Source organism: Solea solea, chromosome 16 (assembly GCF_958295425.1).
Source record: "Solea solea chromosome 16, fSolSol10.1, whole genome shotgun sequence".
NCBI lineage: Eukaryota > Metazoa > Chordata > Actinopteri > Pleuronectiformes > Soleidae > Solea > Solea solea.
The window spans coordinates 17,745,965-17,772,393 of record NC_081149.1 but is presented as its reverse complement, the minus strand read 5'-3'; the positions used below and the strand labels follow the sequence as shown (position 1 = coordinate 17,772,393).

At 43.9% G+C, this 26,429-nt stretch overlaps 1 protein-coding gene across 15 annotated transcripts in view; it reads right to left on the bottom strand.

Annotated features, from left to right (window-relative positions):
* Positions 1-1,030: 1,030 nt before the first annotated feature.
* The window catches only part of cacna1aa (calcium channel, voltage-dependent, P/Q type, alpha 1A subunit, a), a 70,047-nt gene continuing 44,648 nt past the window's right edge, over positions 1,031-26,429 (bottom strand). For 4 of the 15 annotated variants that reach the window (XM_058653482.1, XM_058653489.1, XM_058653491.1 and 1 more), the window contains 18 exons: positions 26,213-26,323; positions 25,202-25,285; positions 22,132-22,248; positions 21,889-21,954; positions 21,288-21,385; positions 21,046-21,196; positions 20,803-20,930; positions 19,364-19,460; positions 15,032-15,146; positions 14,534-14,641; positions 13,412-13,515; positions 11,132-11,247; positions 10,907-11,039; positions 8,732-8,845; positions 7,054-7,092; positions 5,067-5,283; positions 3,664-3,947; positions 1,031-2,398 (listed from right to left, as the gene is read on the bottom strand). In XM_058653482.1, the coding sequence (XP_058509465.1) occupies positions 1,592-2,398; positions 3,664-3,947; positions 5,067-5,283; positions 7,054-7,092; positions 8,732-8,845; positions 10,907-11,039; positions 11,132-11,247; positions 13,412-13,515; positions 14,534-14,641; positions 15,032-15,146; positions 19,364-19,460; positions 20,803-20,930; positions 21,046-21,196; positions 21,288-21,385; positions 21,889-21,954; positions 22,132-22,248; positions 25,202-25,285; positions 26,213-26,323 (2,889 nt within the window). In that variant the 3' untranslated portion in view covers positions 1,031-1,591. Of the gene's footprint in view, positions 2,399-3,663; positions 3,948-5,066; positions 5,284-7,053; positions 7,093-8,731; positions 8,846-10,906; positions 11,040-11,131; positions 11,248-13,411; positions 13,516-14,533; positions 14,642-15,031; positions 15,147-18,316; positions 18,414-19,363; positions 19,461-20,802; positions 20,931-21,045; positions 21,197-21,287; positions 21,386-21,888; positions 21,955-22,131; positions 22,249-25,201; positions 25,286-26,212; positions 26,324-26,429 lie in introns of all 15 variants that reach the window. The other 11 variants (XM_058653487.1, XM_058653497.1, XM_058653494.1 and 8 more) reach the window with 9 other exon arrangements.

Below are 26,429 nucleotides of genomic sequence, written 5' to 3'. Positions count from 1 at the left end.
ATTTTATCCCCAAAAACCCTGGAAGACGTGAGAGATGTTACTAATTTGTCACACTGGCTCACCAACTTGGATACCACTTTTTTTTCTTTTTCTTTTTTTTTCTTTCCCAGCTTTACCCTGCTTTCCAGTATATCGTTGTAGATTTACCACCTTAGTTTTACAAAAAGTTACTTCCACAAAAATATGTGCAATTACTGCTGTATCAGTGGCAAGCATTTGGCACAGAACATACAGACAAGCGAGCAAAAAGTATCATTTGTTCTGCCTATAGATGCATATAGTTTCCATCCAATCACCCCATATGCTTCTGTCACTTGATATGAAAGTATAGAGAGGAATGTCGTACAGAGGTGAGAGAAAGAGAGAAAGAGAGAGAAACAGAAAGGCTTTTTTTTTTTCAAATTTAAAAACAAAGAGAAACCCAACAGAGCACAACAGAAAGGACTGAGGAACCCCGCCCCCCCCACCCGCCCCCCCACATACAGTAGATTTTCATTGTTGCTATTAATATATATATTTTTTTTACCATTCATGCAGTATTCCACAGGGTGTACAAGTCTGCAAGTCTAAGAAACAAAGCGTGTGTGGGGTGCAACAGAAGATTCAAGCTTCAATGTTTTGAAGAAGTAGAAGAGGAGGAGGGGGAGGAGGAGGAGGAGGAGGAGGAAGAAGAAGCAGCTGCAGGAATAGAAGAAATACTGCAGAAAACAGTTGTTGGTTTTGTTTTTTTTGTTTCAGACCACCACAACATTTTTGTTTTTCTTCTCTTATAGGTCATGGGTTGAGGTTGGTTAAATGGATTCTGGGAGGAGAGTGTTCTCCAAGGACAGGGGTAAACATCCCTAAAACACCCCGTCCTGTGCACTAGATTTTGACTGAAGGACTTGTCAACCCCGTGCAACAATCTCCAACTCTCCCACCCACTTGGCCTTCTCACCTCATACAGGTGGAAGGCTCCTTGTTTTGTTCTTACTTAAAAACACAGATGATAAAACTCATCAATATTCAACTGGTGGCTGAGAGGGTTGGATTTGATTCTTTTTTTTTTTTTTTTGCAGCTAACCAAACTGACGTTAGCTTTGAGGAAAAAAAAAACATTTGTTCTCGTCTCTGACTGTAAAGTGTCTTTTGTCGAGTCGCAACTCTTGACATCTTGTAAGTGGCTGTAGCTCATTGCCAGAGGCATAATTTAAGACACACAGAGACAAGTGTTCATCACCCCTTCTGCTTGCAATCCTTAAAGACTACTTTGAGGTTGGTCTTATTTGGCATCAAGAGATGAATGCAACAACAACACAAGCAGAACATGGAGGTGGTTTGTGACCTCCTCTCACACCATGTTTCTCCAGATCCTGCCTCAGCATTCTTGTTCCATCCCTTCATCCTGACACCTATCTCCGTATCTAGCCCACCATCCCCGGGACAAGCCAAGCAGTGGAGGAAAAATTGAATACAGAATAATGTAAAAGTCATGGTTTCCCACGGCAGTCTGTGCTCTGGCTGAGAGCTTTCCATTTCCATCTTTCGGACCATCTTTTAGTTCGTTTTTGTTTTTTTTTAACTCCTTATGCCCCTCCCCCATCCCTAGAGGCTAGCACCAGTCATCGTCCTCCGTCTCGCTGTAGGGTTCATGCAGGCCCTTGCGGGGGCCCCTGGGATGCCCAGCTGGAGGGGGGACCTTGTGAGGCCCAGTATGTGGGGGTCCATGTAGATGTGTTGAAGGTGATGAGGAACGGTAGCCGTTGGGGAGGCGTCTCTGGGCAGCTGGTTGCACCTGGCCCTGTATGGGCCCAGTGAGGGCAGTGGTGGGAGGAGGTGCATGGTGGGCAGTCCTGGGAGAGGTGCGACTGGGCTGTGGGTGTGGTGCGGGATGAGGGGGGTGGTTGTTTACAGGGTGTGTCTGGGGTGGAGGGAGGGGCTGGGGGTTATGTGGCTGTTGGGGTGGTGGCAGTGGGTGGTTTATCAGTGTGTGTGGATGAGGGTTGCCACCCTGTATGGCGCTCTGCTCATAGGCAGGTGGTTCATGGTGGGGCTCGTACTCCTGATAGTCCTGGTTGTGGAAGCAGCCATCCCCTTCTATGGAGCCCCCACCACCACCTGTGTCTCCCCAACGAGGTGGGGGATGATGACCCTGGCGGACATTGCCATGGTGGGCCAGAGGTGGAGCGGAATGGGGAGGTCCCTGGCCTTGGGGAGGCTCAGGAGAAAAGCGGCGAGGGGCTTGGGGTCTGCTCTGTGGCCCCCCGGGCGGTGTGGGTATGGCCTTACGGACCACAGGGGAGTAAGTTACATGGGGCCTGGGTGTTGCAGGTGTCTGAGGCAGCTGTCGACGCCCTCGACGTGGCGTACTGGTCCCCGAGGTTGAAGGGACAGGACTTCCGCTGACCGAACTACTGCCCTACACGAAAAGTGAAATAAAGCAAATAAAAAGAACGAACCACGAATTCAATGATGGAACGTGTTGAGTAGAAGAGAGGATGGGAAAGAGAGAGCATGTGAACAAACGGAAGAGAAAAGAAACAGAGAGACAGAGAGAAAGCAGGAGATTCCGGACAGAAAAGCAAGAAAAGGACAACAATAAGCACAGCAACGATAAGAAGAATAAAAGCACCAGTCATGACATAAGTGGAGGAGAGAGAGAGAGGTGGAAATGAGAGGCATCAAAATGTAACAGAGCAGATGTGGATAAAAGAGATGAGATTTCAAACAGCACCATACATAGAGAAGCAACATGTCACGCAGAGGAAAGAAAACAAAAAATGACAGGAGAAAAAAAGGGTAAAGGGTTGATTTCTGGAGCAACAAATGTGGACTAGGGTCAATATGGTCACTAAACAAACAGAAAATGCGTTTGCATTTAAAGCAGCACTATGTAATGTTCAGTAAGCAACAGTGCCCCCCGCAGCCACAAGTGGTTGTTACATCTGTTGAGTTCAGAGTCCTTTGTAACCAGAAAACAAAACCTATTGATCTCTTGGCCGGAGCTTTAACTGAGCCTGAAACAGAGGTGCTGCACAGACACGTCAAACTTACCAATGCTTTCCTCACTGACTATTGTACGATGTATGCTATGCATTGATGCCTTGATTTATTCTACAAATTAAAATAATAAAACAAACAAATAAATCATACGTTAGTACTTTCCTATTTTAATGAACAGTTGTAAAAGTAAAGGTAATGGGGGGAGCAATTCAAAAACATTTAGGCGGAGCAGTCACGTATGCAAATATACATTTGTATGTATATTTGTCTGGTTGTTGGACCATTGGAACTTACATATTAACACCAATAACCCCACAATAATGTGTATGTTATGTGCATGTGGTCAAACATACAGTATATATACAGTATATGAACATATAAGGTTCACACTGTGCTATCTTTATCATTTTTCTTGAACACATCTCTCAACAAATAGTTAAGAGCAGCCTTTTAATAACAACGTCACTGTGTGATTGCCACTTTTGCTATCGCCACAACATTGATCCTGATCAATAATGCCTTTATAGTCATTGTCAGGGCTTTGTTGGCATTATTAACTACCATCAAACTAGAGGCTGCTGGGTTCCATTTTCCAGCATAGCACTGAAAATGTGTTTCACCACTGCATTTTGTGTTAGTAGACGGTAGACACCGCATGCACACGAGTACCCAGAATCCCACCTGTCTGTGCGTCATGCACTCGCGACCCTCGCTGGGCGATCGTGACCAGCGCCGGTCCCTTTCTCTCTCCCTGTCTCGATCCTGCTCTCTGTCGCGGGGGGGCTTGTGCCCGTACTCGCCCCCTCGCTCTGCTACGTAGCGCTCCTTGTCCACAGAGCCATGGTGGTGGTGGTGGTGATGGTGATGCTTGCGGTCTTTGGACCGACCGCGATCTCGGTCACGATCCCTTTCTTTGGACGTGAGGTCACCCGACTGAGTGGTTGTGCTCAGGTCTGTGCCCAGGCCTGATGGGGGAAGTTTGTTGGAGACGACATTGCGGTGACGTGTGGTGGAAACACGAAAGAGTGCCATTATAGTATATAACAATATGACATTGAAAGGTGAGGTGCGACATTTTCCTTATAAATGTGATACACATCTCTTCCCCACCTCTCCTCTGTCCCCCATTTTTCCTTTCACCCCAACCGGTCGAGGCAGATGGCCGCACATCTTTAAATCTGGTTCTGTCAGAGAAGTTTTTTTTTTCTCTCTCTCTCTCTGTGAACTGTCTTCTCTGTCTTATTGTAAAGGTTTATGCCTTACTATGCACAGTGCCTTGAGATCATGTATGTTGTGATTTGGCACTATACAAATAAAATTGAATTGAATTGAATACTTGGCCTGGTTTGTTCATTCAGGCTGCTGTAGAAACATGCAGGTGTAAGATGGTGAGTTCTGTAATAGGCTACTTTATTTTATTTTATTTTATTCTAAAGCAATTATACACTTAGAGAAACATACAGTACATACTGTATGGGTAAAATATTCTGCCAGTTGCTATGTTCCTAAAAGGACCTTCCTGTGAAGCAAATTCAGCATTTCGTATCCTCAAATGTTAGAAAATAGTGGCTGACGTGAAAAAAAAATACACGTGTAGAGTTAAAACTATGGAAAATAGATTCCCTCCAGTAGTCTTTTCAAAAATATGGCTTCATGACACACAGGAGCCACAGTGAGCATAACTCCTCCCCAAACACGGTGTCGATATAAAAACTCTTTTACTGCATGAGTCCCGCTAATGTGTCTAACGTGGACAACGTGGACCACAAACACACAAAGAAAAGCTCTGACGGCTTTATCTAAAATTCCTAAAGATGAGGAAATGAAGGAGTGGAGACGAACAGAAAGAGGAGCAGTGTGACTCCTGCTGTGAGGCCACTGCTAAGCTCAGTTTATGTGCAAAATGTTGTTAAACTAACACCAAAATGGTGAAAAACGTCACTTCTCTACATGTTCCCGGAGCGTTTACGTAAATATTCTGTACAAACACTGAAAGTACTTCTAAAAGTACCTTTTAAAGTTAAACTGGACCTTTAAAAGTAACAGGTTCAGTTTAGTAACACTGTACATGTAGTCTTTCCTACCTGTGTCAGCCTCCGTGTAACGACAGAGGGACCGCTCAGACGCACGATGGCTTCGGTCTTTTCGTCGGTGTCCGTGCCTGGACGTTCTGCCCTCCTCTGGTATGAGCCGATCCATGTGGTGGTCGTTCGCTCCTCCTTTGTCTCTGTGGCCACGCCCAGACCTGCTGTGGCCCAGGGATGATGCCGAGCGCTTCATGGGACTGTTGTCAGAGATGGTCTAAGAGCAAAAGAGAAAGACCAGAAGACAGACATGTTGACTTTGACTGTGCCTTCAGTGAGCTGTGTAATAAGACGTGTGTGTGTGTGTGTCATAGGTGCATATGTGTGAATGGACATTTTAACTGTATGCAACACCACCCACCACCCCACCCCCCCACTCCATTCTCAAACCATATAACTTAATAAGACAGGGGTCGGCAAAAAAGCCGCCCATGGGTCAAATTTGGCCTAACATCACAAATATTTGGCCCTTAAAAAAACAAGCAATTTTCATAAATCCTCTGCATTTTACTAGATAAATAACACGGATAATTCCCTCAACATTTACATTAAACCGTGTGTAACTTTCATAACTGAAACACATCTAATTGCATATTCACTTCAACCAAAACACACGTCCACACTGATTTGCAGTTATCCGCAAACTGTGTAAGAGTTATATAAATTCTCAGAGTATCTGGTTTACTGGCTTGGATTATTAAGTAAACTCATGAATCGATGGCATTCACCAGAACGTTAAGTTCTTATTCAAGGGCCTTATATTCAATTGTAGCTACAGCTAACCTGGACTGGACTGAGACCGCAATCACTCCACTGCACCTGCAAATCTGAGCTAGTCCCCAAATGTACACTGCTAAGGTAACCAGTTGAAAACCACAGGAACTGCCGACCCCTTACTAAGAATTGAGACCAAAAGAAAACAGTAACATAAAATAGATGATGGCAAATGTCCATGCCGTTCATGCTTCTGTATGTTGCGTTGTAACAGAAAAAAAAGAGGGGTCAGTACGACTTGCAACACTGCTCTATCTTCGCCACCTATAAAGCCCCCAATCATGGCACATTCCAGGCTGAACCACTCCTCCTGTTTTCTCTCAGCGTGCTTTTCCTCCAGCCATGCAGGTTCATAGGTGTTGTCCTGAGTCCTCTGCCCGCACGAGGACGTCCTTCTGCAGCGCTGAGGCCTCGTGCTGCCGTGAGGCGGGACAGCAGGACAGAGCCTATGGGGCCATGGGAAACTGACCTGGGTGCTGTATGAAAACTGCATCAGGCTACTTCAGTGCTAGATCCTTCAGCCAGCTTGACCCTGTGTGTTTTTTTAGTCATATTCAGTGATGTCAGGTTGGCAGGTGGGATATATCTGGCCTAATAGGAGTAGCACTGAGAATCCCAACAACATATCCATTCATGCACGCAGATACACAACCATTCCTGTCTGCATAACTCTCTCTCTCTCTCTCTCACGCACTGTTTCTCTCTCTCTCTCGCTCACAGACACTGCACTTGAACACATTTCTTGCATGCAGGTGGGCAGGTGCACATGGAGACATGGACATAGACGGGGAAACATTGACAACATCATTATAGATGAGCACGCAGGCATGAAGACAAAGACCAACGAAGCTACAGCAGCAGCTGAGACACAGAGGCAGACAGAGAGAGAGAGAGAGAGAGAGGGAGAGAAGCAGTGACTATTGATGATAAGAGGGCACATGCAGAATGCAGGCCAGTTACAAACCCACTATGTTATAAGTGCATTACAGACATGGCTAACAATGCTAACTAAGATGTTTTTTTTGGGGGGGGGGGCTGGGCTTACATTGCACTTGTTCATGCTGAAAAATATTATCCTTAAAAGTTCAAATCAGCCCTCGAAACCACACGACAACGTGTAAAAGAGGAAAGCTACGCGTTTACGGAGCATGTGAGAGTGAAAGGGAGAGAAAACAGAGAAAGAGAGATGAGACCGGGAAGACAGTGTACATACACTGAGGTTACTGCCACGTTGTTTCCCTCTCCTTCGCTGCTGTATGAGCACAGAGAAGACACACACACACACACACGCAGGGCCACAAATACACGGAAGGTGTGGTCACACATGAAGCATACATATAGAACCAGAAAGGGAGGCAGAGGGAAGGGAGAGGGAAATAAGTAAGGGAAACAAGGATGCATTGGTACACAAGGACAAAGAAAAGGGGGGTACAAAGGAATTCAAAACCAAACAAAGAGTGTTAGTTGGAGGTTTAACCCAAAAAGAGATGAGGTGTGACAGTGAAAAGAGGAAAAACAGAAAGAGAAGGAGGGACAGAGAAAGAGAGTCTAATTAGACACTGAAGCAGCAGTGAAGGTGGAAGAGAAACACTTACCACAGACACTGCAAGGTGGTTGGCGTCAAAACACTGTTTTACAGACAAGGTCACCATGAAAATGCTCAATCAACAGCACCACGGTCACAACAGCAATGACAACGGCAATCAGCAGGAGACGCACAAAAAAAAAAACGGATAGGCATTTTCAGACACGCGCATGACTCAAAGTCGACTCAAACGGCAGACGACAATGTGACGGGTGTTTCAGGGGCACAGAGAACAGTGAGAGCGCACACACACACACACACACACACACGTAAAACGCACGTGCACAATCACACTTGTAGCATGCTGGTTCCAGTCCTGGTTCAAAAAAAGAAATCTCCCCCCCCCCGAATTAAAAAAGGAATTCATTAAGAGTTTGGTTGAGGCAGGAAGGAAGAGACAGTTTAGTACAAAACAAACCAGAAATAAACCAGGGTTTCGACAAAATAAGGGAACAATGGAAGCGCTTAGAGTGCATGTGTGTGTGTGTGTCAAGGTGTGTCTGGGTTCTTACATAGATCATTTGTGTGCATATGACGACCAGAACACTCATTGGGATATGAAAACATATAGAATGAATGAATGTGTTGGGTGGTTAAAAAAAAAAAGAAGAAAAAAAGAAAAGGGGACGACCACAGTTGGACTCCTCCATGCAGGTGGGAGAATGAGAGACAGACGAGAGGAGAACAGAGAGAGGAAGGAAACAAAGGAAAAGAAACTTTGCTTTGCTGTGGTTCTTGTGAATTTAAGTTTGGATGTCAGCGTTTCAGCAAACCGTCGCCACATTTTGGTTTGAAATAGTGTCACGATGGGCCACACGGGTGGTGTAGTGGGTTAGCACTCTTGCCTTTGCAGCAAGAAGACCGGAAAACGAGGGCCTTTCTGTATGGAGTTTGCATGTTCTCCCCCCGTGTGTGTTTGGGTTTGCTCCAGGTTCTCCGGTTTCCTCCAACAGCCCAAAAACATGCAATACGGGGGAATTAGGCAAATTGGACACTCTAAATTGACCAAAGGTGTGAGGGTGAATGGTTGTTTGTCTCTATGTGTCCCCGTGATGGACTGGTGAACTGTCCAGGGTGCACGTGGCATTTCTGCCCTATGTCTGCTGAGATAACCTGATGTGAAGTGTATCTCAGTGTGGCCTTTGGACGTGTTCTCCACTGTGCATTCAAATAACCACAGCAAACAAGGCTTTCAGCAATGAGTCACACCTCCATGAATCTCATCACGTCAAACAAGGGACGATGAAGAACACACAAATGATGAGGGGAACGAGAACGAGGGTGGTAAAGTGAGAATGCTGCTCACTTGGTTGTCGCCTGGGAGGCGGGGCATGGAAGCGGCCCTGCCATGGCCTTCCATTGGTGGAAAGTGCTCAGTATCCGAGTAACCATCCTGCCCCATCTCTCTCATCTCTACCGTCTGCAAACAGAGCAGGAGAGCAGGAGATGGTGTGACTGGCTGCTATGATATAGGGGTGTGGTGGGGGGGGGGGGGGGGGGGGGGGGAGGTTGTTATCCAAAGAAAGCAGAGAACGGATGGTGAGTGACTTTTTTTTTTCTTCTTTCTTTCTTTCTTTCTTTGTCTCAGCTTAAAATTGTGGGATGAATGGACAAAAGTAAAGCCGCCCTACAGACTGTGAGATTTTGGCAGTCTTTATAAAGATCTTTATAAATCACACTGTGCAACACGGATCTAAAAACCTCGGCTAAGACATCACGTATGCGGCATGCAGACTCTACGACGCTGACACCTGTTCAGTTGCAGGCTACAAGCCAAGTCACCGGCCATCTCATCAGCCGCAATGCAAGTGGGCAACGTCGTTAGCATGCGACGTTGGCAAACAGCAGCAGACGATGAAGCTGGCGATTGTTATGTTTACGTTTCGGGAGAAAGAAACGTCCACTGGCTGGTCAGTAGTTCATTTCTGACACTGTCACAGTACGACACCATGTGGGAGCCGCGATCAAAGGCATCGCCACTGTCGTTTCATGTTGGTCAGTCATATGATGCTTGTGTGGATACGTTAACAAAACGCTATTTTACATTTGCGGAGGCTGCCGTTAAATATTTAAGCAGCAGGCAAATGCTGGCATGCTCACTGCTGGAAGGTGATGGATTTGAGAGGAAGATCATATGCAGCCCCAAAGGATATGTGGGGGGGGAAACAAACACAACTGATCAGATGATGTGGACCAGTTGTAGGCACTTACATATATCGCCAGTTACAATGATAGAGTATTACCAGTATACCTTAGCAGCTGGGGCTATGGTCCGTTTGTCGTTTAAAACAGAGGTGAGCACCTTCTTCATTGTTGTTTCGGCCGTTATTCGAGATGCAGTGCTGACTTTTTTTCAGCAGGTTATTTCAAATTGACTCTTTAGAGGACAAAAAACATGCTCATGGCTTCCACTTTAAAGATCTCGTATCTAATCTAAGGGAGAAGGGAAACACAAATGTGTCAGCCCCGCATGGAGGTCCACGAGCAGAGAGGTATAGCATGAAGAGAGCGACATGGAGCATTCAGAGGACAGCGATAACACTCTGAATGAAAGGTGCAAATGTGCAGTGAAGGAAAACTGCAATCAGGAGAGAAAATTACACAAGAAACGGGTTTGAGGTAAGGAGCAGTCAAAGAAAGGTCAGCACCATGTCACTCGTGACTTAAGTCCTGAGATGAGACAGAATAAATGAAATAAAGAAGTATAAACACAACAAGAGAGACTGTACGAGACCGGAGCCTTTGTTAGAGGCTCAATTACAACAGTAAAAGTACAATTTAATGACTTATTTTCAAAATTGTTGACCAGGTAACCTGGGTAACCCAATGCATAACACTAAGAAGAAACAAGGAACAAGATCCAAGTCGGTGCCCTGATCAACAACTGTTCTTAACCACAGTGATAATAAAGGTTATCGCAGACATGATGTAATAGCCCAGTGGCTTTATCTGTGTAATTCTCAATCTCAGCTCTTCTTTGGTTTCAGTTTATTTGGTAGCGATGACATGAGAGTCAAAACAAATGTATATGGAAGTGTGTGGGTAACGCTTTATATTAAATTACAATAATAACACGATAATAGTATGGTAATACCATGGTCAATGCAATTCCCATCTCACTGACAGTAATACCGAGTTTAATTTCCAAAGTAATGTCACGGTTAAAACCTGGTAATGAGAAATACCACAGGCTAAAGTTAGAACTCAGCCTCCTACGTGTCTCACATATTTTCCATTGTTGTTGCAAAGCTAAGCAAGATTGTATTACCACATTTTGACTTCCCTATTGCAAAAATATTACCATACAATTACCATAGTGTTACTGTACTGTAATGTAAAACGTTACCAGTGTGGGTTGTTGTTGACACAAACCTGATGTATAACGTATAGACAGATGTATGCAATCAAATGCATGTATGTGTGTGTGTGTGTGTGTGTGTGTGCGTGTTCCTCAGTGTGTACGTCTGAATGAACGTTCTACCTGAGAGTTGGTCATGCTTCCTAGGCCGTCCTCAGGGTGTCCCTCTGGACTCCAGCTGCCAACTTTCTGAGACATCTCCTGGGCACGGGCAGTCACCCAAGAATGGCTCTCTGGGATCCCCCCCTCCACTGGCCTATGAGACACACACACACACACACACATAAAAAAAAGCAAAAAAAAGCACTTCCTGCAAAACATCAATCATTACATCAACCTCCAACTTACAGACTGTTAACAGTGTCTGTCGTCTCTGGTGGTGGAAGGGCGTTGTTAAGTCCCGGGCCCCCGTCCTGAGCAGGGGAAGGTGGCTCCACGCGCTGAAACAGTAATGGCGTTCGATTCTGTGTGAGATAATACAACATGGCCGTCGCCAGCTATCAGGCAAATGGAAAATGGAGGGAAAAGTGGCAGAGCAGGAGCAGAGCTTTTGAAAAAGGGACTGTTGACTGAAGTGAGGCAAGACAAAAGTGGTGATGGTAAAGGAGCATTAAGGAGTGGGGCTGATTGAGGGTATAGCGTGGTGCACTGCATTCTGGGATCTGGAGTCCACGTCCGGGACAAAGCCACTCACTCAACGGCTTCAGGTTGGAGGAATGATCAGTAATCAATGATCAGTAATCATTCAGAATTACATGTGATGATGGATGTATATACTGTAATATTGATGGAGTAAGCCAAAGATGATACATTTTAGCTAGAGGGGGAGATGTTTAAGATGGGAGCAGTGAGACGGGGGCGTCATTCAAAAGAGGGATTGATTACATCACGGATGATGAACACTACAAAAGTCCCGTTGAGGGCCACACATGGCAAATTAAACACAGAGGTGGAAAGTAATGAATTACACTTACTCACGTGTAAATGAGTGAGTTTTTTGTGCCATTTTATAAGAAATTCTAATTTTACTTTTACTCTAGTGTAGTTATGTTTTAAATCACATCTGCTACTGAGTAAAAAAATGATGGCTTTAAAAATGAAATAAAAAAATTCCCGCTTTGGCAGTGAATGATGACGACAGGGGAATTGAGTGAGAAAGTTAAAGCATTTCTGACCTTTGACCCGTTTTGACTGACACATTATGTGTCTACATATTTTATTTTGTCAGCACTTTGATTTGTTTAAGGTTTGCCTTTAATTAAAAACAATTCATGGGAGATTTGTGCCCCCTTGTCCTTTTTGCATGACACAAGAAACCTTGTTATTAAAATAACCAAGTACATTTTAAACAAGCTACTTTTTTACTTTAACTGGGGAGTACATTTTTGGACCAGTACTTTTACTTTAATTTTTTATACTTTTCCTTGAGCAGAATATTTCAGTACTCTTTCCACCTCTGGTTAAATAGGAAATGCTACATTCAGCCATTCATCTGCACCATGTTGCAACTGTACTGCTACATAAACACATTTGCTATCTCATTGCAGCCAAACAACCTTCAGCACAAGCCCTTAATACAATTTTATTGAACGGATGTTTACATCCGCACATTTTTTTTGTTCCTACAACGTACAAAAGCCCTTTTTTCACACAGGTGGAGACATGCATGGCGGAGAGGATGCTGGTGTTGGGTAAAAGAAATAGAAACGAATGGTAATTAAACTGTTTGATGAGTGACACCAAGAACATGCACGTGTACATGGTTAAAAACCACAAACCTGTTGTTTCACACAAACCTGTTCACCAAATAAGAAATGTAACAGGTGACGACCTCTGTCACTGAATCTCCTCTACCAAGGGGTGAACTAGAGGACGGGATGCAGTGCTTGCTATAATGACGGTAGTATAACAGTCCTTGGCTAAAGGCATGGGTGATGGGGACGGGGGACGGGGAGGGAATGTTTGTACAAGCAGTCGCTGCAGGAAAGAGTCCAGCTCAGCAAAATGAGGTAAAATAAAGGTTCCCATGACGCCGAGGTATAGGCACCTTTGGGGCTGTGACAACATTCCAGCCTACAACTAAATTCCTGTAGTCACAAAGCATATAAAGATTAAAAAAAATAAAAATAAAACATTACCTATATTTTTTTTCTGCATAATGTCAAATACTGCAAAAACAATAAGTGACAAGGTCTGCCCAGCAGGTGGCAGCAGTGGTGTTAGCAAAGAAACAATTCATGTAGGAGATGGCAGATTGCAAAAGACTGCTGAATTAATATTCCCACCTCCCCCCTGTAGGACACTGAATGAAGACATCAGTGCTTTGGCCACCTCTACATGATCATTTATTTCAATTTGCCATTAATCATTGTCACTCACATTATACCTGGGACAAGTAAGCAAAAGCTGCAAATATCAATAATGATATTTGATATGAGTACTTTGACTGTTTTGAATATGGGCCATGCTGTTGTGACGTCCTCATGGACACCAGCACAACAGTTGTCACAGCCCAAACTTGCATGAATGGGGCCTGCAGGCTTGATGCCAGTGCGTCAATCTGCCTCACAAGGCGCAGATGCAGGTTGAATGGAGGTCTTTTTTTTTTTCTGGCTGAGACAACAATACCTGCTCATCACGAAGAGCCTGCGAGCGCTTGATCTTGCTCTGGCGGTAGTACTCCATGATCATCATGGCAGCGTAGATTTTGCCCACTGTCAGGTCTGTCGCTGCTGAGAGAATGACAAGTTACCCTGCAAGATTAGACCCGTTGGTATGGACCCTGAGCGCAAGGGATGGCAGAGAGGTGTGATGTGAAAAAAACACTCACACACAGATCTCATGCACACATGAACACCGAGCAAATGGTCTTTTCACAGACAGATTTTTTTTTTTTTCTGTTAAATAAAAATCACATTTTCCTTTTTTTTTTTTTTTTTAAATATGCTTTTGTTTAACTTTATAATAACATATGATGTCACAGGTACACTATTACATCAAAGCACCTCATCTCCAAACAGGCAATGCTCAGTATAGATTACCAAACAGTAACTAAATAATGCATCTAGTTGCTCCAGGAATTTGTAATTAAGCAAATAAACACAAATTGAACCGACATACTCATTAAACAAGAGAATGATAGCAAAAGGATCTGTGATATCTGATTGACACACCGTGCTACTCAATTTGAAATCCATTTCCTAGCTGTGCGAATATCTGTGCAAGTGTGATTCATATTTAATATACTGTGTACAGTATTTTTCTATCACAGGTGACTTTGGTGCACAAAGCTGGAGTGAAAAGACATCTATAGAAAGTTGATCTATAGTGGGGCACCCTCTGATCTCAGGCACAGACTGAAACTGGTGAGTGTGGTTACTGTCGCTGGGAGAACAGATGGTGTAGTGCATGTTTGTGTGCACAGTTGTTTTGTGTCTAACGTGCCCACTGTGCCTTTACTTTACACTTCTCGTGCCTCTGTTTGTGTTATCTGTTCACAATGTACATATATGTCGTCACGGAGAGGAGGCGTGTGGGTGTGCATGAGTGAAGTGATGTGCCAGCTGATTCAGAGGGTGCAGCAGTGAGAGGAAGAGAGAGAAAGAAAGAGAGAGAGAGAGAGAGAGAGAGTCTGACTGAGAGAAGCGGTCCTCAGGTGGTGTGAAGAGAAACACTGTTGGAGCACAGGGTGGCGCAGGGTGGCTGCATCCAAGCCGCGTCGCTGCGCCTGCACCACACTCTGCAACTTACACTTGTGCGGCGTAACCAGCAAATCCAGAGCCTTCTGGGAGAGGTTGGGCCAGATGGCCATCATCTCTTTTCTCAGCTCCGCGTCCATCTGATGCTTGTCAATACCACCTACAGGCACAGACGACAAACACACGCGCGCACACACACAGATACGTCCATGCCCACATGCACATACAATTCAGACACACCAACGTAAACACACACACACAAAAAAAAAGGACGTCGCTCAAACACACCAATCAGTCGCATCCATTCACATTGACACAGAAAGATATTGGAGAAAACACAGAAACACGAAAAACAACAGAGAGAGCGTGTTATTACGGAGTAATAATAAATACAGGTCTATTAATAACTTCAGTGGAAGCTGTACACATGCTGAAGGGATTCCACAGGACACCAAACTTCAGCTTCACACACAACTTAGATACTTAAGATACTGTAGAAGGGGCTGTGCTGCACAAATAAGTAGATTAGAGGGAAAGCGGGATTCCAAACCTTCCGTACCCTTGGCGATCTTGATGTCGAGGGCTGTGCGGATCAAGGCCATGAGAGTGGAGTTGAAGTGGACCGTGTTGTCATCTGCCACAGGCAGATCCATACGAAGCAGTCTCTGTGGGAGAGCCAATCACGGTGAGGAGTGAGAAAACTGGGATGGCATTCGGACGGCATGTATAGTGAAACCTCCAGGTGACAGAGGGGGAGGGGAATTGAGGTTTATGGCAGGAAGGGGAGTGAGGAGCAGGGAGGAGGGTTTTGGGTAAAGGAGGTTGAAGGAGCTGTGCTTAGTATCTGCAGTGTGCTCTGATTGGGTCTGTCTGCGTGTAATGACTCACTTTCATTTAGATTTAGGAAACTCAAATGTGACGTCAAATTCACACGATTTTCAGTTGTTTTCAGGGTTAAAGAACCTGTGAGTGTCAAGGTGTAGGATGAAAGTGAATATCCAGAATTGTATAATATATATTACTTTATTTTTTAAAGTTACGATGGTATGTTTTTGAAGCGCTAAAGATCTCACAGGTTGGTTGAATCTGCAGCACGGAGCCTTTCGATGAGAAATCACGAGAACAGGCTGAGCAGCAGCTACTATGATCCACAACTCCCTCTAGGGGTTTGGAGGTTCACGGTGACGACAACAGAGACCAGAGGATAAACCAATGAACCAAAAACACCTCTGATCTAAGGAGGAGGGGCACTGTGGTTTTTGTTTATTGGTTTGCAACGTTATTGGTCTTGTTGGTTTATAACAGAAACAGAAGATACACAGACACACACCAACTCACAGATGACAGAGTGACGTTCGTGTGTGTTTGATGACAGAAGACGGCGACAACCCAGACGTGCAGCAATTCATGCTTCCCATCTTATCCTGGTGTGTTCTTTTTTCTCGTTTGTTTGTTTTTTTTTTTTCTTTGCTTAAGTCATCGGCTTTTTCTTCTAAAGAAATCTAAAGTACCCCAGTCAATTACTGCCCATCCCAACCTCATGCGGCATGCAATGCGCACACAATATGCCTCACAGGACAAGCAGCTGCGCAGCTGAACACAGAAAGCATCCCCTGTTGACAACATTAAAATGAGTTTGTGAGCTGTTTTTAACGTGGCTGCTCTTGGCTGGGAAATTTATACATGATGAGGCTGAGCTGCGACAATAGAGCACCGAGCTCTATCACTAATTATCCGATGTGTGAAAAATGGGCACAGACTTAAAGGTTATTAGGTGAGAGAGAGCAGCATTCTGTGGAAAAAAGACCGAAGAAACTAAAGAAAACAAGCATCGTGGATGTGTCGTTTTGGTGCTGTGCTGCGTGATCGTTCAGGTGACCGTCATCCACGTGTAATATGTGGCGATAGGATGAAAACACTGATTCTGCCAGACAGTAGATATAATAAAAGTTGACAGGGGGAAGTGTGAGGAAGACAGATGGCAGGAAAATAAAAGTCAAGAGCTTATAAGCTAGAGCAGGTAAAGAGAACAGGTGCCTAAAAATAGACAAACAAAAAGACAAACCATTTTGGAGGGGACGAGGGGAAAACAATACGCCATACTTGGCTTGTTGGCTGAGTCTTAATAAAAGCAGTCCTGCCTGTAGGCTCTGCTGCCTCACTTCAGCACAGAGACGAGTTTAAACGCAGTGGAGCTGGATGGGTCATTGTTCTGTGGACTGGTGGGAAGGTTGAATGTAAAGCTTTGATTTCTCTCATTGGCAAGATGCTGAGGGAAGGGAGGGGGGGGGGGGGTTATCTGTAACAGATATAGAGGAGCAGATAAAGATGTTTTGGAAGTTTTGCCAAAACCATGCATGTTGGGGTTTTAGAGCACTGGGACTTTAGGAGTTTAACTCCAGGGAGGAGGCTTTTAAGAAAACAGGGTGGGGTTAAACTTAGAAGATAAAGGAAGGAAAGAAAGAAAGAAAGAAAGAAAGAGAGCACCCGATGAAAGGATGGATGAGGTTGATTATTACAAAGGAGACAGAGCTAGAGGTGTAAGAACCTGGGTTAAATAGTACATTTAAAAACAAAAAAAGTGGGATTAAATGATTTTGATATGCCTTCCTTGACTGTTACATTATAAATTACTCTCCAATTTAAAGAAATAAAAAAAAATAAATCCATAAAGAAGTTTAAACAGTGCAAAATGTTAGCCCTATTTATTCCAGGTCTGTTGGAAAAAAAAGGAAAACGAGGAAGGATGAAGCAATGATCTCCTGTGCCTACAGGCTGTTTGGCCGGCTGTCCCCTGAGGCTCACAGTGATCTGCCAATGACTTGCCATGATGTCGCGGTGTGTAAAAGTGTTTGTTATCACACTGTGCATTTCCATTCTGATAACAATTTATGCCTGCGTTGACTCTGCTATGACAGGCAGGGGCATGTGCGGGTGGGAGGTGGTCGTGGTGGTTGACGGCCATGCAGAGGGCAAATGGAGTGCATATGTGTGGACGGGAGAAATATGCAGAGATGAAAGGGGGGGGGCTGGAAACAGAATAGAACTGCATTGACGACAGAGCCAAAGGACAAAGAGAAGATTGGACTTGCAGATAGAAAAGCCTGCCTCGGGGGCTTGGAGCTGCTACATGGAGGGTGACAGAAAAAGAACGGCCTCTGTATGGCAACCAGAGGCTCTCTGAGGAAAACACATCACTGACACAAGCCCTTCTGCTCTCTCTACCATGAGAAGTAACAGCAAATGTCTATGTGTGGGTTCGATACGACCTCATTCTGGGTTTGCTTGTGTGTAAACATGTGTGAGTTTGCCCCCATCCACAGGACAGAAAGAGTCAGAGGACATAAGTCTGGCGGACCTTCCAAGCCCTGCTGCACATGCATATTTAGTGTAAGAGTAGCGTCTACATTTGTGCTTGGATGTAGAAATCATTGGGCTTTTTTTTTTTTTTTTTTTTTTTTTAACAAACACACTCACTATATACTGTGTATACTGTATATATCTAAACGAGTGTCCATGATATACAGTACAAACGAGCTGAGAAGGTCCCTCTTCTCGTCCCCTCCTGTGGATACACAACCTTTGCCTGACCCTTCAAACTGATTGTCTTGCTTACCTCCACCCGTCAATCCCGCACCACCACACAACGCCACAACACCAATAAGCCCACCCCCACTTTCCACGAAAAAGAAACAGAAACAGGAACAGAACCAAAGAAACAACGACACTAAAGTTTACACCACGTTGAGCGCTTAAGTCCCACCCTCCCACAACCCCAAAAGCCCTCCCGACACCCATAAGAGACTCGATGGGGGAAGATGGGGTCCTTTCTGACCTTGTAGGCCACCCGAGCTGGACACCTCTTCCCAAGGCCTAGAGGAGGACTTATGTGCCTCAGCATGTCATACATTTCCCTGCAACTGATCCTGCCACTGCATCATCAGCCAGTGTCACCAACCCGTTAACAAGAGCACAGAAAAGAGGGAGAGACAGAAATATTGATAAGGGGGAGAAAGAGGAGGGCAGGAAAAGAGGAGGAGGAGGAGAAGGCAGATGCGATGGAAGGAATGTGGAGGAGATGATTGGTTAGAGGGGGGAGTTCAAAGGAGGATTGGAGGGGATAGAAAGGGAGAGACCAAAACAAAACAAAGTAAAAGAACAAAACAGAAAGACAAGGTTATTGGGCTGGTTTGGACAAAATGTGACCATGTGGCTCCTCTACGAGCTACAGTACTGTAACATCCATGTCAAAGACAGAGAGGGAGCAAATGACAGGGGGAAGGGAGACAACAGGAGGAAGATAAGGACTGGAATTTGAGAAGTTAATGTTCTGAAAAGAAAAAAAAAAGGTTGTGTGTGTGTATGTGAGAAGAAGAGCAAGGCAGAGCTTGACAGCACACACCAAGCTGCTCCTGCTCAGACGAAGAAAGAGGGGAGGAAGAGGTAGGGGTGTCAATGCAGTTTCTGTCTTTCCCCCAACCCCCAAAAACCAAGAACAATGCAACACTACAGTGGGCAACCGTAGCTTCCTACATTATAGCCATGGCTCCACAGCAAGCAAAATAAAATAAAATTTTATCAAAAATAATTTTAAAAAAAAGAAGACTTATTTTACAGCGTGGTAAAACGTCTTAATGTGTATTTATTTATTTATTATTATTTTTTTTTTAATATCATTTATTGCATTTAACATGCTTCTCTGGGTGTCTGCATTGTCCCACACATTCTCTCAGCAGTTCAGAATGCAAGTCGAAAAATGGTGGAAAAGAAGTTTCAAAAGATCAAAAGAAAAACTAAAATAAATAAAGCAGCATTCATTCCATTCCTGGATGCTGTGGCTAGCAAGTGTGCTTTAGAGATTTTGTTTGAATGGAAGTCAAACCTTGCAGGCCACCCTATGAGGGCATTTCTTGCCTAAGCCGAGAGGCGGGTCGATAACTCGCAATAAACTGTACATGTCCTTATAATGAATGCGCCCGCTGCAAGAAGAATACAGGGAGTTAAGAGACACAGATATACACACAGGAAAAAACACACACACACACACACACAAACGTCCAGAAAAAAGAGAGAACACTGGGAGGAAAAGCACAAGATTGACAAGTATACACACGGTCTCTAAATATAACAATATGTTTACTCTAAATAACAGACTTTTCAGACACACTTACAAGTGCAGCTATGCAAACAATACACACGCAATAAACACACACACTTCCCTTTATTCTACCCCCCCCCCCCCCCCCGGTCCTCTTTACACCCATCATTGATTATCTACACAATATAATTAAGGAATCCCTAACAGAATAGAAAAGCATATACTTTGGTAAACAGTTAATAGCTGCTTGTGTTGTGCAGATCACCTCCCTCTTAAATTATGTGTTCACTGTCAGCTTCGTGTGTGTGGGTTAAAAACAGAGTGCACGTTTTCTAGAAAGGCAATGACTGTATTTACGACATTAGGAAAAAGTGAATTTGTCTGGCTAAAAATGGCACGAAACCCCGAAAAACGAAAATAAGAAACATTGCAAAATCAAGTCCGGGGCTTTGTGGCCGACGGGGAGACTGATGGAGAACGGCGCCGCAAAACGACGCGTTGAAAAAAAATCACCAGCGTGGTGGAGGCAGAAACACGTCATTCAATAAATAACGAGTGCTTGTAGACTGGGACGAGGGCAGGAGTCCAGACGATCGAGCTCAACTTCACTGTGCGTGGAAACATACTGAATGTCTCCAACAAAGGCAGATTTAACTCTTCTTAACCTTTGATTTATTTCCTCCTCCTTTTCATTCCAATTTGTAATGTTTGAAGGATCCTTTTGTGCACTGCAGTCTACAGGAGAGCATGAGGGCAACACACAGGCACTGGAATACAGATACCATGAAACTTAGCATGTCTACAGTATATTTAGGCAACAGAGTCAGACGGGGGGGGGTATTTGGGAGTGTAGACGTTGCTACGTTAAGTTTTGGCAGTATGCAGATTCCAGAAGAGGGACATAGTTAAGGTTGAGGGTGGGTGAGAGTGCTTACAAGAAAAGGGTGACGGAGGGAGGGGTTGTATGACATGAAAGAGATAACTGAGGTTATTCTTCAACAAGTTACAGCTCTATTTGCGTGCTGTCACCCAGGTTACCAAATAAGAACACAAAGAAAGGTCACAGCAGTGTGACTCTGTGTGGATAAGCATCACAAGAATCCTATGCGTCTTGTGGTTGTACGAGGACTATCAAAAACTAAAATGTGAACCATAGTATTTCTCTGTGTGTGTGTGTGTGTGTGTGTGTGTGTGCGCCCGAGGGCATGCATGTCATTACGCACCAGGCAGCAGGATCATACTCGGCCCATATCCTGACATACTCATCCAGGTGGTGAGGTCCCAGTATGGACGAATCTCTCGTCAGATACTCAAAATTGTCCATGATGACGGCCACGAACAGATTCAGCATCTACACGCGATGACAGACCCGAGTAAGAAAATATATATTTAGATCAGTTGAAAATCTCAGAGATAATTGGGAATAAACTCATTCCATCTGATGTGAATGTGCAGTGTCTGCTCACCAAGAACGAACAGAAGAAGATGAAGGAGACAAAGTAGAGGTAGGCAACCTGGCTGCCACACTCCGGCTCTGGATTCCCTGACAGAGGGTCACACTCCTTACCCCCCAGACATGACAGCATGATGTCGTGCCATGCCTCCCCTGTTGCACTCCTACACACACACACATGGAGATTATTTGATTTATGAAGGACTTATAGATAGGTTTAAAGTTTAAAGTTTAAAAAATAAAAAAAAAAAGCACCGGAAGAGAAGCATGAGAGCCTGTATGAAGGTCCTGAAGTTGTTGTGCTGGTTGATGGCACTCTCGCTGTCTTCTTCAATAGCAATGTTCCCAAAGAGCTGTCAAACACAATCATACGATCAACACAGAGCCGGTGAGTCACAGATTTGTCTTGATTTGATGTCTCCTGCTTTCCTCTTGAAGCAAACCGGGACAGTCGTAATAGAATAGAAGTCCATGGGAGATTGAGATTGAGATCGAGATCGGGTCGACTTCTCACTTGATTCATAACGTCAGTAACGACATTCCCCCGAGGGGTTAATGGGACCACTCGCTAGTTTCAGAATGTTACGTCAATTTTGTGAATTATGTTGCCATTTAGAGAGAAACAGAAGATTCTTCTCGTGGCAAAATCTCTCATAACTCAAGGCTTCAAAACAGGAGTTCAGGTTTCTGTGCGTACTATACTGAAACTTTACATTAGTCTTTCCCACCACTTTTATAACGATAATAATAATAATAATAATCTTTCATCAACATCGTCACTCTCCTTGGAGCTACTCATGATCATTATCCTATGAAATGTATTACTACAGCATGTTTGAACATCAGGCTCTCCTACCTGCATCCCAATGATGGCATAGATGAAGAACAGCATGGCAATGAGGAGGCAGACATAAGGCAGTGCCTGAGAAGAGACACATTATTCATATGAGAGCTCTGTGCATGGAACTAGGCATCCTCTATGTATGTATACATATATATCTATATATAAATGAGATGTTTTATGTTAGTCAAATTCAGGCAGATGAAAGCACACTGTACTTGTTTCTCTGTGTGATATGGGGAATAATTAGGTGTAAACCTTGAAGGACTGAACGAAGGTCCAAAGCAAGATGCGAATGGTTTCTCCCTGCCGCAGCAGCTTGATGAGTCGAGCTGCCCTGAACAGCCTCAGGAAGCTTAGGTTGATGAAATTATTCTACAGAAGAGTAACGACATAAGAAGAGAAAGAGAGCCAGAGAAAGAGAGGGGGTGTGGGAAGGATTAGGATTGAAAGGTGAAGCAAATAGGAAGGAAGGAATTAAGGGCAGGTGAAAGGGGGAAGGAGAAGTGAGTTGGGGTTTGAGGGTCAGAACAAAAGGAAAGTTAGTTCACGTGCAAAGTGCACTCTCCTTAAACAAACCAAAACGATAAAAATGAAAAGGAAAACCAAACTGAATGAGATTCAAACTCAACACAAACAGAAAAGTCAGGAGCCAAACAAGTCAAAGCAAACCAAACTCAAATCAGCAAGGCTCCAACAAGCTTCTCATATCATTAGGTTAGACAAAACCAAACCAACAACACAGGGAAGGGAATTCATCCAAATCTAGTTTCATCCAATTGGTTTATGTAGGATTATTTGTGGTAGGAGTAGTGAGTAGTTTATGTGCAGGGACATTTTCTTAGGACAACCAAATGCACTAATTCTCTCAAGGCAGAATATGCAATATCTCCAAAATAAAGCAAGCACCTAGCATGCAGATGGGCACTAACACACGGCAATCCTGTAGGATTGGCTAATAAAGTCATGTGACATACTATAGTGATGTGACAGTCAAATAAGCACTTACGGGTGGCCGATGGACCAATTCAGGTCATTACATCCTGTGCGAACTGTACTTCTACTCTCATCATTATTATTATAAGTTGGGCTGAGACACCTACATGGCCATTTTTAATAAACGATGCCAAGATATAAGGCATAATGACGTTATTTGAAATCTGTATTTTAATATGCAACCATTTACCACGATAAAATAAAATAAAAATCCCGGCAGTTGTGGACTCAAAGTGCTTAAAAGGATCTGGCAGCAGGCACGTGCAGGTCACAATACAGCATGTCTTACATTTGCTCTGTGTGTTGGGGGTTGGGGCTGGGGCTCGGGGGGTGGTGGTGTGTGAAAATAAAGGGTTCCTGTCAATGACATGCAAGGTTCCTCATGCTTCACTTGTTCTCTCTGCCAGGGGCGCAGCTCTGGACTCGCTCCATCATTGCTGAAAACATTCTCCCAGTCACTGTCGGATGTACGGATGTACGGCTCTGTATACTGGAATTTCTAATTCCTTACAAAGTCAACACTAGTTTTCTGTACAGGAGGGGCAGGATTTATGGCTGAATAATATGTACCAATAAATACAATATACAGTGACTGGAAGAGAGGTTTGTTAAAAAAACCCATGACAAATTAAAAGAATTTCATATATTTATAGTTGAAGTTCTGGGAGGTGGGGGTCAAGCAACACATGCATTTTTCACAACCATAACATTGGCTGGGATGCATTTAAAACAGATGCAGTAAAATAAATAATCTCCAAAAAAAAAAATTACAAACCATCTACATGTGGATGTTGCAGACATATGGTTTATAGCAGCAAATGTTTGGATTTTTGGTTGGTTCGAAGAACAACCAGAGAGATTGACCAATCCGGTTGTCATGGGTGGACACAGAGGATTCATAGTGCATTTTGATTGGGTGGAATCACAGGAAGTAGTAGATGTTGGTTGGGGAGAAAGGGGCGGGGCGGAGTAGGTTAGAGTGGATCGTCGTTAAGTTTGTCGACGATTTAAAGAAAGCATGTGAAAAGATAAAAAACAAGAAAAGAAATCAGAAAAGAGACATTACAGAGGTAATTCAGCACAGCAGCAGGTGTCTGTCTGTCATATTCTGTCCATACATCCATACAGCACTGATACCAACGGTCAAGACAACGGGGTTGTTTGAAAAATGTTTAAAATCAAAATCATGATTAACGTAACAGTATATGATGGCACAAAACCCCACAGACATGTTTATTAGAACCTGCCTGGTGAGGAGCATAAATCTAAGCCTTGAGTCGTTGATTCCTCACACAGACCTGGTAGATTTGACCATTATTGTGCAGCTGCTAAATTGGCTCCCACACATACTGCACTAATTAAACTGAAATATTATTGGACATTCATTCGTTAAAATTGCTCTAGATTAAAGCTTTCCAAGAGGTTGTTACATGTCTTAGATACAGTTGGAGCTTTTGCCCTAGTACCAGACCTGTGTGTCAGGGCTGGGCCAGGTCCAACTTTCTACATGCACGTGTCCGCAGAGGTTCATATGATGCACATTTTGTCATTTGCTCATTTTAGGTTTTTCTTTTTTGGACGAACGCAAACCCTTCCTAGTCCAGCTGGTGACACACTCTTGAGACAATAAATACGATGGTAACCATGGCAACTGGCTCGATGTTTCGCGAGGAAGTTCGCCGGTACCCGCACACGTGCAACCTAGCACTAGAAGAATACCGGGACGTAGAAATGATGGCGAACTGGAGCGTGCATGAATGGGCATCAGTGGCCCTCCGTGGACACAGAATGCAGTAAGTGTGACCTGACCCGAAATATGCAAGATAAACTCTCATTTATTTGCTCGGACAGAACACAAATTAAATGTTCATCACACATAAAGCAATGGTAAACTGTGTAGGCAAAACACCTAATCAGCAAGTTTGAAAAAAAGATCTATAACATCTCTTTGACACATGTATAAATCAGGTGTGTTACGGCCTTTCACTGCTTCTGATGCACTCTACTGACCACGCGAGCTATATCCTATAATCTAAATATTAGATTTCTTAGCCGGAGTCCAGTCATTTCTCGTCCCACCTCCCAACTGGGGCGATTATATAAGACTTTCAAAAGACGTTCGCGCATGACTGAGCAATGCAAGCCTCCGCCGCGGCCTCTAACTTGTGCTCTCCCTTTACTCCTCGTCTCGTCTGCTGTATGTTTTTCAGACAGTGTGGCAGATGTGCCAAGAACACAGACAGTCCTACTTGTTCACCAAACATATACTCAACTGAAAAATATCTATGTTCCAGATCTTTCAAACACACATGGTTCAGAACTTGCTACTTACCCCAAGCTCGGTAACCAGAATGTCAGTGATGCTGCCCAGAACTGTCACACAGTCAAAGATATTCCAGGCATCTTTGAAATAATTCTGTATTCAAGACAAGAGACAGAGACAGAGAGAGGAATAAACAAGACAGGGGAGGATGTTGTGGAAATATGTGGAAGACGAGATGGTGATGAGTTGACGTGGATTAACCACAACACAGGAAACGATTGAGAAATATTGACAGACAAATGAGCATAAGTAGACCACATTAAAACAACAGGGAAAAACAATATGGCAGCATTCAAGCGATTTCAAAATTAAAAAAAAAAAAAAAAAAAAAGTGGAAAACAAACAATGCAATTGAGAGGGAGTAAATGAGACAGAGAGAGAACGAGCGAGAGAGAAGAAAAGAAAAGAAAGTGAAAAACGAAGACACGTCATTGTTGGACGGGAACAGGAAAGGAAATCAGATGAGACAAATGGACCATCAGTGAGGGCATGTGGGACGGATGCCAGCAGACAGACTGAGGACAAATTGTACTGCATCAGAAGAATAAAGCAGCCACACTGTATATATTTGTAATGTATATCAGAAACAAATCCATTAATGCACTCAACCCGGACATTTTCCCTCTCCACCATGACTGCAGGAGCCATGAGTGTGCGTAAGGGTGCACGTTTAGAAACCTGTCCAGCTTCATTTCCATGTAATCTGTGTTTCTTTTGTTTTTTTGTTTGTTTACCACCCATATGATCAGGAACAATTACACTACAGAGAAATAGAAATAGAGAAAGAAACAGCGGCATGGTATCAATGCTTTTGTGGGGCGACTTCACTCTGCTGTCAATGGTTTATTTTCATGACTCTCTTTATTATTCTTATTATTGGACTGAAAAGACAGCCTGGTCTGTTTTTGTCCAAAATAAAACCAGAATGCCCTGGTTCGGCATTAAATGTGTCCGCGGCAGCCTTCACTCTCTGACTAATAATAAGCTATTGTGCACATAGACCCACACACAAACACTCACCAGTGCTCCAAAGGCGATGATCTTGAGTACACACTCCATGGAGAAGAGGGAGGTAAACACTATGTTCAGGTTTGCTAACACTGCTTCATAGGTATCAGATGCTCCATCATACTATAAACAAAAATGCACACACAAGGAAAGTGAGTGTAAAGACATAGAAAGAGGCACGCAGTTCACCTCACCCTATTCCAAATTAGACATGTTCATTAAAATGGTT